At 35.8% G+C, this 15018-nt stretch overlaps 2 protein-coding genes across 2 annotated transcripts; both read right to left on the bottom strand.

Annotated features, from left to right (window-relative positions):
- Window positions 1–1629: 1629 nt before the first annotated feature.
- On the bottom strand, window positions 1630–2373 carry LOC147494701 (uncharacterized). Its single transcript, XM_086568218.1, has one exon. It carries the CDS (start codon window positions 2371–2373, stop codon window positions 1630–1632), a length of 744 nt encoding a protein of 247 aa, XP_086424344.1.
- Window positions 2374–10441: 8068 nt separating this feature from the next.
- LOC147494702 (uncharacterized) lies at window positions 10442–11581 on the bottom strand. Its single transcript, XM_086568219.1, has one exon. The coding sequence runs from the start codon at window positions 11579–11581 to the stop codon at window positions 10442–10444; it is 1140 nt and encodes a 379-aa protein (XP_086424345.1).
- Between the last annotated feature and the right edge of the window lie 3437 nt (window positions 11582–15018).

Raw genomic sequence — 15018 nt, forward strand, 5'->3', positions numbered from 1 at the left:
CTCTCCACCACGAACCTCATATTCATTCAGTTCTGCGGATCAGTATACAATTATGCGAGCCGGGGGCCTAGGGTGCATGCAGCTCACCCTCATATTTCTCAAAAAAAAACAAAAAATATAATTAACACGCACAAAACAAAACCACGACCCGTACAAAAAGAAAAAGAAACCCAAAAATCCCTCACGTTCTCTCTACTCTCAATCTTCTTGACTTCTCCCTCCTCCTCCCCCCCCTATATATATACTGAAAAAAATTGTATCTAAAATTCTAAATGTTGCATTACCTTTCTCATCTAGTTCTGTTTTAGTAGTCATGGAAGTAGGTATAACTCACTCTACGTGGGTTGGTTTGTCCGTATGTATTAGGAATTTAGGATCACAGGATGCACTCTTCTTCGTATGAAGAGTATATCACCTCTAATTCATTTCTAAATTTAGTATACACTGTGTTTAGTATAAAATAATATACTGCTTTGACGGAGAAAGTTTGCACCTAGCCCTAAGATCTGTTAGAAGTTCTGGGAAGCTTTGTGTGCAGCAAAAATGCCGATCAATACTTTTAGACAGTTCTTCAAGACATATAGAGGGTTGTACAACAGCCAAGCTGTGCAAAGAACCCATGAATTTTGACTTATTCAGATATTTCGTCAGTGCCAAATTTGTGCCTCGGCAAACAAATTCCATTGTAGCTTTTTTGTGTATAGCAAAGTACTGATAAGTTGTTCCTCTCTTTTCAGTTTATATTTCTTTTCGGTGTTTTAATTTCTAACTTGGATCAATTTATATTATATTCATAAAAAACTACGTAAACTCATAAAAGCTCCTTTCCCTATGGACCAACCATCTAAATATTGAGGAAATATCTTCTGTACACATTGAGTCCATCCCAAAGTAGTAGCAACTAGCAATAGTCTCAGTTTCTTCTGTACACATTGAGTCCATCCCAAAGTAGTAGCAACTAGCAATAGTCTCAGTTTGGTGTAAAGCAAAAAAATTCAAAACAAAAGATGTGGGAATGTAATGTTTTATACACAAGTTTTATTAGAGAATACAATTTGACTTCCCTTTCTCATCAAATGATAGAGGTGTATGTCCATCAAAACTGTTACAACATATCTTTTGTAAGAATTGAAATCGATATCTCTTTGGTGACATATAATTGGAGCAAAAATAGAACTAGATCAAACTAAAACATTAGTGCCTTAACATACACCAAAATAATTGTATGCAATGCAATCTCTTAGTTTTGTACTAGACAAGGCCTCAAATGTTTCCCTTTTTGTGGCTCACCCTCACTCAAAATCCTGGCTCCGCCACTGTGTGTATATGTTAAACCCATTGAACGATCCAATTTCGCTTGAAGATCTTCATCTATCAAAGGTCCCACAGGGCATTTCCATTCACATTTACGACGATCATCTAGTATCTTCATCATCTTCATCCTAATGGTGTCAATCATAGCAAGGATCGGCATATCACGAGCCTCCCTAATCCAACTATTAAAGGACTTAGCATGGTTAGAAGTCATCAAGTTAAACCTTCTTTGTGGAAACTTTGAAACGGCCCAATGCTCTGGTTTCTGATCAATCAAATAACTATATACGTTACTCGATATGTAGTTCACTTCATTCAAACCTCGGTCATAATCAACACCGTACCTAACCTTGCACAAGCTGTTTTCCATAGAGCAGTCTTTAAAGCATCTTTCATACAAGGCCCGAAACGATCACCTCTAATATGCGCTAACACATTTTGTTCCACATGTCGAAAATAATGAGCGTGCAATACACTTCCAAATACATCACCAACATCATTAATTATGTTTTGATGTCTATCAGACACAATTATAAGATCATCATGTTGGTACTGAAGAGAAGACATAAGATTTGTTAAAAACAAATGCCAATCACGATAAGTCTCACCAACAACAACTACAAAAGCTACTAGAAACATGCCATTACCAGCATCTGTTGTAATGGTAGATAAAATAGTTTCCTTGAACCCATCCTTTAAGAAAGTACCATCTATGAATAATATTAGTCGACACCCAGTTCGAAACCCATGCAATGATGCGTAAAATGAAATAAAACACTGTGTAAACCTGTTTTGCTCGTCCCAAGTAACTTTTGCAACACTCCCAGGATTGCTTTCCTTAATCCTTTCACAGTACCAGGGCAACCGCTTATAGGAATCACCCACATGGTCATTAATTAGCTCCTTCGCTAATTCCTTAGCACGCCAAGCTTGCTTGTAAGGCAATTCTATATCGTAGTCATGCATGAAATCCTTCACAATTTGGCGGGGAGAATAACTAGGCGTCACCCGGATTTTTTCTAAAATAATATCTGCAATAAGTTTTTTGGAAATGCCCATATCGATATTGAAATTATCGCCTGTAGTATGTGTATGCTCTTCTACAAATTTTGAAAAGTTACAAATTTGTACATCATAAACTGATCTATATCTCCAACTCTACTACCACTGGCTTTCCATTTGCACTCAACAAAGTCGCACCAAGCCCTGATGTAACTTTTGTCATTATCTTTGTATTGAAAACTAAATTTTTGTGATAAAGCAAATTTTCTCAAACTTAATCGAAATTAAGCTCCAGATAAGAACAATTGTCCAACCTTAGTCCATTATTTAGACGAAATGGACGACAATAAAAGCGTTTTGCCCTTAGCAACAGAACTCGACGTGCTTACAAATTTTGGTGGAAGCGTGCAAGAAATGGTTTGAGATCTTGACTGGTTAAGAACACCATTAGCTGAAGGATCCACAGTTTGAGATGACCTACAACAACCAAAACTAATGACAATTAGATGAACAGAATGAACATCGGATACTAAAGCCTCAATAAATAAAAGCAATCATACCTAATCGTGGCATTGATATAATCTGAATAGTTGCCGATTTCAAAGACATAGATATCTACTACATTCTCATTAAAACGGATAAAGTTGTTGTAGTCAATTTCCGTTCGCATGATAATTGGCGGGTGTTGATGGTTTTGTATAGAGTACCTAATAACGATTCTATCTCTCCCAATCTTTGTGCGATCACAAACCTCACTCGCAAATAAATCATAATTCATGAGTGGATCAATAAGAAATCCCTCAGTTGAACCTCATTCGTAAGTGTATGTACCATTTGGAGAGTGAGTCACCCGACCTCCAAAAAAGTAATAACACATGAGTGACTTTGTACTGGTGGAAGACATCCTACACGTTAGACATTTTTTTACTTATAAGTAAACATGTTCAATAACTTCAAAATCTTTAAAATATATATATATATATTTTATATATTTTAAAAAGACCTTAAATAAGAACCAGATCTAAAATAATATCTTAAATAAGAACCAGATCTAAAATAAGAACCTACAAAATGATTTAAAATCTAATTTTTTGTGGATATGATTTACTAACCACAAATAATATCTCTACAAAAATTCAACTTGTTTGACAATTTTTAACATTGGAAAAAGACGATTGCAAAAACTAGACATTTCTAGACCGTTAGATATTTTTTCAAAAGTGGACATCTTCTGGACCGTTAGATATTTTTTCAAAAGTGGACAACAATTTTTGGACCTTTAAAAATTGTTAAACAAATTGAATTTTTGTAGAGATATTATTTGTGGTTAGTAGATCATATCCACAAAAAATTAGGTTTTAAATAATTTTGGAGGTGAAGTTGCCATTGTTTTAGATATAGTTTGTGAGGAAATTTTAAAGTAACATTTTAATTGGAAAAAATACTTTTAAGTAGAGTGCTTATTGGTTTGATGAAGAGGAGAAAAAGAGAATGGTGAAATGAAGAAGAGGGATTGACTAAGAGCAAGTCCAATAGAGAGCTGTTAAATTGGGCTGCTAAAAGGTGCCACATAGGTTTTTTAGCTTGCCAAGCCAAATTTGGTACCTCAAAATAAAAAAAAACAATCCAATCACTTTTTCTATTTTGAAGTGCTAAATGATACGGACGGCATAATTTCTGTCGTCCGTCCATTATTTTGTAACTTAAGTTGAAATTTTTTGGGACTGACGGCACAGTTTATGCCGTCTGTCGAAATTTAACACACGAACGATAGAAACTATGTCATCCGTCTCCCGAACTTATTATAGCAGTTGCTAGCGAAGGTCTTAACTTTGGCTGGGTTTTTGACTCCTTCCAAATTTAAGACCCTTTTAATAGCCCCATTGAAATAACATTTTTGTGGTTGGGGTACTATATTTGCCTTTAGCAGCTCATATAGCCTCCCATTGGACTTGCTCTAAGAGAGAAAGAGAATGGACGTAGAGGTAAAAATATTTTAGTGAATTACCTTTTTAGATTCTTTGATTTGAAAATAGGTAAAGTTGTTAGTTGTTATTAAAAATAAAATATTGGAAAAAATGAAGAAGGGTATTTTTGGAAAAAATTGTGAATTTATGCTCTCTGAGTTAGTCTCTTCCTAGTTAGTTTGGTTTTTGGTAATGAAAATTGTAGATTACCATTTGAATAGTCCTAAAAGTTAGACCACCCGATTTTTTTGTCATAGAAATTTGATAGTTAAGCCTATAGGTAATTTTCCGGATTCTTAACTCTATACTCTTTTTCTTCAGCTGAACTGCTTAAGTAGTTTTGATGTTTATAACGACTTTTGACTTCAGCCAGCCAAAGTTTTTAACTTTAACCCGAAGTTTACACTTATAAACGGTATTTACACTACTATGATTCTAATTGAGTAATTGACTACACAAAGTTTTTCGGCGTACCTTATATGACTGCGTGAAGGTAAGTTCAATTTTGGTTTTCACTCAAGGCCCCAATCAGTCAAGTACATACATGGGAGAATACTTGTATTACGTACGTACAATGATTCAATGAAGTCCATCACTCCATCTTATTACTCCTTATAGATGAAGGTAAATTATACACTCAAAGCACCAAAGCTTTTGAAACTAATTTATATGTTCGTTCTTATTTCATAACGAACAAACTATTGAAGAAAACATGTTATTTACTATATTCAGAAGTATTGTCAAAAATATGATTACCTGATTCATGTATTCCCCAAGAACGATTTTTTTTAAGCGAGGTGTTGTACTTGGTAAGTTACCATAATACAGGAATGAAAACGCAATTACAGAAGAAAAATGAGAATAACAGAAATTTTCAAGTGGAACGATATCAAAATGCCTAAATAACTAATAGTAATTAACTAATTACATCAAAAAAACTAATAGTAATTAACTAATTACTAAATAACTAATAGTAAATAACACAAGAAGCTTATAGATATGGTAATTTTCAGCTTTTTAGCTTCTAATATACCGCTGCCCCTCTGAAATCAAAACAGGAAATTCTGCCATACCTAGGGGTGCAAGTGGATATCCAAATATTCAAATCCGATTCGAATTCGTATTCGAAAAATCGGATATTATCCGAAAATTTCGGATTCGGATATATTTTTTTATGTCCGAACTGGTTTCGGATACGGATTCAGATACTGACATATCCGCATCCGATAATATCCGATCCAATTTAAAAAAATTAATAGTTATTATATATAATTAATTTATTCATTTTTTATTGTATAAAATATTATATAAAATCATAAACTAATAATATAAAACTATAATAACAAAATAATAATAATAAATGACAAATATAATATTTATACTAGTTTTTATAGTGGTAAAATGAATTATTCAAAACAAATAAAATTTTAATTAATTTTAATTTTTGGATCGGATATTATCCGATATCCGTTTTGGATATCCAAATCGGATTCGGATAACTTTTTTAATATCCGTCGGATTCGGATTCGGATTCGGATATCGGTATAAATTTTCGGATTCGGATTCGGATACAGCCATATCCGCATCCGAACCTATCCGTTTGTACTTCTAGCCGTACCCAAGCTTAAGTGTCAATATTTCAGGGATAGCATTGCGATTTTGTTTTATTTGATTTTTTAAAAGGATCCTCAGTAAGTCTGCAACTAGCACAGGGTGTGACCTATACTTAATTACGGAAGTCACATACCAAAATGTTTTCGTATTAGTCCAATTAAAGAGAATTATTACATATAAACTTCAATACAATTTATGGTCATATTCAGGCTGGTTCTACCCTATAGTAAAATGGGCCGGTTCTAATCTATAGCAAAATAAGCAGCCGCTTAGGACCCGCAGCCCAAGGGCCCAATATAAGTTCATTATTGTTTTATTATGAAAAAAAAAAACTCACTATTTGTTTTTCATTTATTTTAATCTGTTAGATAAAGGGTTTTACATTGGAAAATTGAAAATAGATAAACGGTTTTACATTGGAAAATTGGAAATTAGAAAATCGCATTAAACTCCTTAGTTTCCCTCACGTTTTCGCCTTCTCCAACAAATAAACAGACACGCCTCCATAACTAATTAAACTCCTTTATCATCCTATGACAATTTATCAAATGTGAGGCATTGAAGCCAACACTTCAATCTTATCTCTATCATTCTTTGTCTTATTTGGTTTTTCTATATTGTTTAATTTGGTGTAGAATTTTTCTTCTTCTCTCTCTCTTGTATAATTCTTTGTTAAATAAATCAATAAAAATTTCAAGTTTGTGACATTGTTGTTTGGCCATGATTTTCTTGAGCCGCCCTTGGTCATATTGAATATTTTGACTAATTAAAATGGAGAATGAAACTGCGGCATCAGACTACTATTGCCATTGAGTCACATGTAAATACTTAGAAGTTAAAACAGAAGTTCAAAAATAAATACAAAAAAAAAAATAATAAAATAAAATAAAACAGAAGATAAAGCAGAGATTAAGGTACTTGTGCGTTTAGTTACAAAAAGGCACTACTTGCATGTGAAGTGTGGCTAGATTTGCTTAGAATTGCAACCATCAAAACTGAATGAAATGCTATATTGCTCTGTTTGGTTCAATGGAAGCAAGTGCAAATAGCAAATCGATGCAATTACATCGTAATGCACAACCAGGAATTGCAATGACAATTCACTTCTCTTGTTTAGTTAGAGTAGTGCAAAAGCACCCTACGTCATCTTTTATATGTTTTTATTTATTAATTTTTAATTTTTTTCATCTTCTTCACAAATACATAACTAAATAACTAGATGATTTTCTCCTCTCCATAATTCTAAATCCTAAATACCCACTTTAAGATTAAACACAAGTCTTTAAATTAACAGTTCCATGTAAGTACTGAACAGTTTATTTTCAATTCTCATCTATAAAAACTACCTAAAATATTTTTTTTTCTCAATTTTTTCCTTCAATTTTTTATATAATTCCGACGGAGATTTAACAAAATTAGTTGATTTGAATTAGTTTAAATCTTCATAGAGAGGAGATTGAGATTCAATGAAATTAGTTAATTTGAGATGGTTTATTTTTCATGAAGAGGAGAAATTGAAATGAAAAAACTAAATTTTTTTTTGGGTCTTTTGTATTTTGGTCCTATTATTAATAGCAAAATTAGGGATTGGTCCACAATTAATCGTTTATTGCAATTTGGTCCCAAATTGACAGAGCTTTGCCGTTACAGTTAGCTGATTGTGAATGTAGCAAACGGTCGAAAGTGGGCACATGGTAGCATTTTTGAAAATGGCAATTTTACCCTGCGCATGTTAGCCACGTGATTTCTTATTTTTGTTTACATCATCATACATCATCAAATTAGCTTGGCCAAATCACAAAATACATCCAAGGATCCCAATCCACTAGCCGTTGGTACTAGTCTCCTGCATCACCTATATAAGGCCTTCTTCCACCAGCCACATCTTATCTGCAAACACCTCCCCACAAGTAAACTACCTATTTATCCTCTTCAAATAGTCAAACTATGATGGGTGGAAGTTCAGTTGCAGTCTTCTCTCCACCAAAGGTAAGTTTTGAAACCTTTCTCGAAGGTTTTTAAATTTCATTAATGGTGGATTTGAAGGACCAAACACTAAAATAGGCATATACAGGCAGTACCAAAGTCTAATTAGACCAAACATTATACTGACTATTCACTAATATATATACTTTCTTGCAGGTCTGCCAGTTTTGCAAAGAAGAAGGGCATTATGCTTCAACATGCTCTTACATAGGTCTTCACTACCCTAAAGCATACTGTTGTGGCTTTATGCGTGTGGTTATTGAGTACAATGAGACTAGAACCCTAGAGAAAAAGTTTCTTAGGTGCTCAAGGAATGGTTGTGGTGCTGTGCAGGAGATTCACTCAAACAAAGAGGTGATTGCACTAGTCTGTCAACTATGCAAGGAAGAATCTCCTATCTGCAAGGGTTGTCTCCTATGTGAACAATGCCATCTACCTACAAGTGTAGATGGTGTGACTAACTGTGATTGTGTGAGAGTACTGTGAGAGAGTGTGAGAGACAGAGAGGATGTAATCAGTACTCTATGAATAAACATAAATTTTCATTCATTCATTCATAACAAAATAGACATACCAGTCATAACAAAACTTTAACAGTCATAACAAAACTTTAAAAAGCATGTTTAGTCTTCATTCATTCATTCAAACAGAGCCAGTACAGATGCTTAAGCTAGTTTGTAAACAAGCAACAAAACAAAATACCACCAAAATGCCAGAAATGTGCAAGTATATCATACATAGTACATAGCCAAACCATTACCAAGTATCTCAAAACAAGCAAAATAGACATAACATAATACATAAGTGTCTAAACACACACACCAACAGAACCATACCTACTAAGGCTGAGATTGAGTCAAACACTCACTGAGAGCAGGTGTAGGATTTGAGGGTCCTGGTGTGGAAGGTGTTTCTGGCTCTTCTTCATCAATCCCAATCCACCAACCCACTCCTCTACCAGTGGCTCTGCCTCTGCCTCTGCCTCCTCTACCACCTCTCCTACCAGCTAAACCACCTCTACCACCACCTCTAAAGACCACATTCTGTTGCACATTATCAATTTGAGTTTCATTTGGTGGTTGGTCCACATTGACATTCTGACTTCCACCTCCTCTACCACCTTTCCTACCAGCTGAACCACCTCTAAGGATCTCATTGTACACATTCTGTTGCACATTATCAACCTGAGTTTCATTTGGTGGTTGGTCCACATTGACATTCTGACTTCCACCTCTCCTACCACCCCTCCTACCACCTCTTCTGCCACCTCTAGTTGCTCTAGGTATATCATCAACATTGTGAACTTGAGTGTCTTCTTGTTGTTGCTGCACATCAACAATAGGCTCCACATTTTCACCTTCAGCCTCCACCCCACCTTCAATTTTATTGCAGTCACTTGTATTCTTTTGTTTCTTTCCATTTTGCCCACTCTTACCATGAGGACATGTCCTACTATTATGCCCTGGTTCCTTACATTTTTTGCATTTTCTCTTGCTAGTTGCTCTCTCTTCATCATCACCTCTTATCCTTTGTTTTCTAGGTCTTCCAGCCTTCCTTTCAATGCTTGGAGGTAGGACTTCATCACCAGGCATAACCTATAAGTATAGTGACTATAAGTATATAACTATATTTTATAATAAATTACAAGTAGACTTAATTATAGATGAGATTCTACCTTGCCCCATTCATCTACATTGTCAAAGGGAAATATACAACCAGCATAAGTTGCCCTAAATGCATTAACATGGTAATATGGGCTGCAATACCTGCATATCCTAAAAGTCAGTAGTATACAACTTTATGATAACTAAAATGGACAAATGCAAATCTGAAATGACACTAACCTTGCCCAACTTTCTTTGGAGGGTCTAAATTTGCCAAACAATGCAGGTACATGTTTTGTCAACCAAGTCAATTATAAACTTCTTATCACTCTTGATGTTAATGGCACAATATGCAGTGTCTAACACACCATGGGTCTTGTACCTATGAGACTTCCTCTCTAGCTTTTTAATAACAAGAACAATAGCTGGAATCAAATCATTATCATCCATCTCCATAGAAAGCAGTCTTCTATCATGCAATAACCCCATCACTGTTAAACTGTACTTGTCCACAAAATTAATAAAGGTTTTTTATCCCTAATCTTTAGAATCCATGCATTAAAGGACTCACTAAAGTTGTTGGTTATAGCATCACATTTTGATGTGAGGTCAAAATGTGATCTAGCCCAAGTACTCTTGGCTTCTCTTTCTAACCACACCTTTGCATCAACTTCATCCTCCTCCAACCGATCCATAAACATTTCATGCTCCACTACTTTATATGACTTTGCTGCACCCCAACTCAAACTTTCCAAATAGTCACCCTTAAAAGTTTGCTTAAAATTCTTATACATATGCCTAAAACAATACCTAAACCAAGCATTCAAAGTGCAATACACAAAATTAATACTTGTAATGTAATTTAGCAGTTTAAGAGTAATTTAAAACATATAAACACATATGATATACCTGTGATTAGACTCGGGAAAGTTGACATGAACAAAGATCTATTAGTCATTTCTCATGCGAGATAAATGTCAGCTTCTCTGCATGCTTGTTCACATGTGGTCTCAGATTGAGTAAAAACTTATTCCATGTAAACTTATCTTCACCCTTGCATATGTAGATAGCAAGGGGAAAGAGCCCATTTATTGCATCTAGACCAATTGCAGTCAACACACAACCTTCATACTTGCCTTTAAGAAATGTACCATCCAGACCAATGATAGGTCTACATCCATTAACAAAGCCATCCAATGATGCCTTATATGCCAGAAAAAATCCAACAAACTCACATGTTTCCCCATGTCTATACCACTTTGCAATTGATCCATCATTCCTATGCAATATTTGTGTTTTCAGTACAGATATCTTAGTATAACTCTCTTCATAATTTCCATTAATCCTCTCCAACACTCTAGACCTTGATCTCCAAGCAGTCCAATATGAAATAGCAACCCCAAACTCATATAGCACATGTGCCATGAGGTCCTTTGGTGACAAATTTGGATGAGCTCTCACATATTCCTCTAACTTATCAACTACCCAAGGGGTCTTGGCCTGATCATACTTGTTTGTCTCATCAGCCTCACAAGTGTGAGTAGGTACAAATGTCCTCAACTTGAAAGTATGCTTACCAGACAAACTACAAAACACCCTCCACCTGCACTCAAAATCCTTACATCTTAACTTCAATCTTTGTTTGTCATTTTTTATCTGGTGGTAAGTGAACTTTTGATCAATTGCCAAATCCTTCATGAATTGCCTACATTCCTTATGTGTCTTCCACTCCATCCCAACAACCAATTGCATACCAACCACTGCATTCTTTGGGCCATCATTTCTCTCATTCTCTTTAGCTTCATATTGGTTCTTAGCTATTTTAACAAAAGACCTAACTTCATCATCACTCACATCATCTTCAGAATGAACCAACTCAGGTACCACATCATTACCACTGTCACTTTCATCATCATTAAGAATAAATTCTTCATCTTCAGAGTCAGATGAAGCAGCACTTATATAACCATTCTGGATGAGCACATGAGGGCCAAATGTATGCCCAACTTCCAGCACCCTATCAACTTCATCATCTTCACTAACTCCAGCATCAAATTCCTCAACCTCATTATCAAATAAATCTTCAAAAGCCATACCACAATCAACAATCTCTTCACCCTGAGTACTCACATGATCCACATTAACAGGCTCTTCAACCCTAGCTTCACTAACAAGTTGAACCCTAACCTTGGTGGCTGGAGTGCAAAATTTCAGTTTTTTGGCTGATTTGATAGTGGGTGGTGAGGAATCTAAATTAATTACATGGTTGAGTCTAGGGGATTTTCTCAGCTCAAAATTGTTTTTTGGTGGTGTTGGACTAGTGTGAGTGGTAATTTATTTCCTAACTTCAGTGTGAGTGGTAATTGATTTTGGAGTTGTTGGAATGGAAACAAACCTAGGTGATCTCCTTAGTTCATGGACATTGGTTGCTGATTTTAGAGTTGATGGGGAAGGGGAAGAAGGTAAAGTAGGCTTTTTAGATGTGATTTTATGTGGCTCATTGGTTAATGGACTTAAATGGACATGGACTGGGCTTGGTCTGGTGATGTCAACAGTAACCATAGACACAAATAAGTGGTGCTTCATATCCCTCTCAGTTCTAATAAGATCCCACATTGATAACATTTCACCATCAGACTTGAATGAACACAAATGCCCCCTACTAATGTATTTCACACATGACACAGGTGCATCCCCAATATGTATCTTGATCTCCTTAAACATATCTAAGTAACACATCTCACCTTATTTGTGTGCAAAAAAAAAAAAGTTACACATCTCATCACCATCTATAACTAATGCACTTTGTGTTCCACCTCTAAAGTCAGAAAACTTTATCTTCCCAGGAATCAGCTTGACCCAAAGCCCATTATAGTGCAAAATAAAGTCCCTCTCACCCATCAGAGGAGCTATGTAACTGATAGATACATATACATATATACAAAATAACAAAATAAGAAACATAAACATGGGTACCAACATTCATTCAAGTATTCATTTCATTAAACACATGATAAACTTGATTGAATAACAAACATAAATATAGACTTCATTGAACATGAAACAGCATAACATGAAACATTCATTTGATTAAACTTCATTGAACATGAAACAACATAACATGAACTTTCATTTGATTACATCAAGTCATTTGATTGAACATAAAACAAACATAAACATAGACAACATCAAATTGCAAATCATCCCACAAACAAGGGCCACATAGCACAATCACTTCTTCCTCTTATTCTTGAGTGAAAGCTGAAAAGCCTCATACTCTTGAGGACACATTAAAGCCTGCACTACCTCCACAGGTTGGCTTGATCTTTCTTTTGCCTTAGGATTACCCTTACCCTTGCCCTTACCCTTACCCTTAGCCTTAGCATCAGGACTATCAGGTGCACTGCAACACTCCCTCATATAGTCAAACCAACACTGCTTCATTAACTCCTCCTCTTCATCTTCTTCTAGAAATGGACATGGTAGTCCTACAGCAACCCTTTGTGCTTCTACTTTGTCTTTCCATTCAAACAAATAAGCATGGAGTTCTTCAAGAGAAACATCATCCCCATGCTCATCGACATAAGCTCTAGCAGCCATAACCTCATCCTTAGAGCAATTGTTATACCCAAACCTTATTGCACACATTAAATGTCTTGGATAATCCTTACCTCTCCTATGATGTGGAGATTCTCCAACATTCCTAATCTTACCCTTACCCTTACCCTTACCCTTACCCTTACCCTTAGTGTTACTTTTCCCCATCTGTGTGAGACAAGTGATTTTCAACATTGAACAAAAATTAGATAACAACAATTAGGGTACGCATGCATGGTTGGGTCAAGACAATTCAATACAAACTAAACACAAACAAAAGTTCAGTTGAACATTTATTTCATGGGTATTTCATTAAAACAAAAAAACCCCAATTTTTAATTAAAAATTAGGGTTTGGTCACAATTTTTAATTAAAATATAGGGTTTGGTCCAATATTTGAATTTCAAATTTGAAAGTACATGCAAAAAACGAATAAAGTACAAACATTCAAAAAATAGTAAGAAATCAAGCATGGCAGAAAGGGAAACGATGAAATATACCAAGAAAGCAAGCAAAGCAACTCCTTTTCGTATTCAAACAGATCGATCTTCAACTACTTCAGTACTTCGTTCTTCAAATTATCATCCTTCACTTCAAGTCTGCTCCACCTCCACCTTCTCACTCTCTAAACCATTTTACTAAACTGATGCAAGATGATGATGGTTTAAGTTTACTTCTCCAACCTTTTAACTTAAAACCCTAGATTATCAACCCTAATTCTTTGAAGATAAGAGAGAGAGAGAGAGAGAGAGACAAAGAATGACGGTTTCTGTCTAAAGTGAAGTGAGAGAGTGGTTAGGGCTGTCAATTCCCGCTAAAAGATCAATGACCAAGATTTAGACACGCGTAACTAATCTATGGTCATCTCGAGCACTCGTGGGAGAACATGAGCCGTCAATCTAAAATGAAGAAGTTGACAGATGATCAAAACATGACCGTTGATTAGTTTCATGTGCAGTACACGTGTTAGGGTAATTTGGGTATTAAGAAAGTATAGACGGACCTCTGTCAATTTGGGACCAAACTGCAATAAACGGTTAATTGTGGACCAATCCCTAATTTCGCTATTAATATTAGGACCAAAATGCAAAAGACCCTTTTTTTTTTCCTTACTACGAAACAAGAGAGAGGAGGAATTGCAAATGGTTACACTATTTTTTTGGCTGCTGTAGGGGAGCGATATCTTATTATGCACGCGTGCAACGTAACGCGAACTTCGGGGCCTTCCGACCCCGAGACCGAATCGTGAGCAGCCCCTCGAGAACACCCCTGGCATGACCTCCAAGAGCGACCTACGAAAAGGAGGGCGAAGATATTTCAATACTGAGCACATGGCGAGCGCCTCGTGTAATGATAACCATCGGGGGTAATCATTACCCATCCCCCCCGAAAATAGGGATAACCTCATCAAAGACCCAATGAGTGCATGACTTATAATATAACCAAATTTCGACACTCATTCATGATCTCGACCTTATACGTGTATCATAAACACACGTATCTTCTAGATTGATCCTTCCCTAAGCCTATAAATACCACCTGATTGAACTACGTCGGGCCTGATTCCTCTCTCCCAAGAAAGAAAGAAAAGGAGAAAAACTAAGAAGAGGATACGTAGGCAGTTCGCTCAGAAGCGAACTCGGTCCCAACAAGAAATCCAAAACACTCCTTTACAGCTGCAACAAGTTGTCTCCTGACCTATTTATACGGTGCACGTGAGTGCAACTTAGTATAACTGCCACTTTGTATTAGTGGGCCAAACACGAGTAAATGGGTAGTTAGTAATAGCTCCCATTACAGCGAACCACAAAGTAATAGCTCCAACCGTTCCAACTTCTCACCTCAAATCCTGAACTCTTCTTTCTCTCGTAAACTATCTTGCAAACCTCAACACATTACTTCTCTCTTACTCAATACTTGCAATCTCGTTCACT

Source organism: Coptis chinensis, chromosome 6 (assembly GCF_015680905.1).
Source record: "Coptis chinensis isolate HL-2020 chromosome 6, ASM1568090v1, whole genome shotgun sequence".
NCBI lineage: Eukaryota > Viridiplantae > Streptophyta > Magnoliopsida > Ranunculales > Ranunculaceae > Coptis > Coptis chinensis.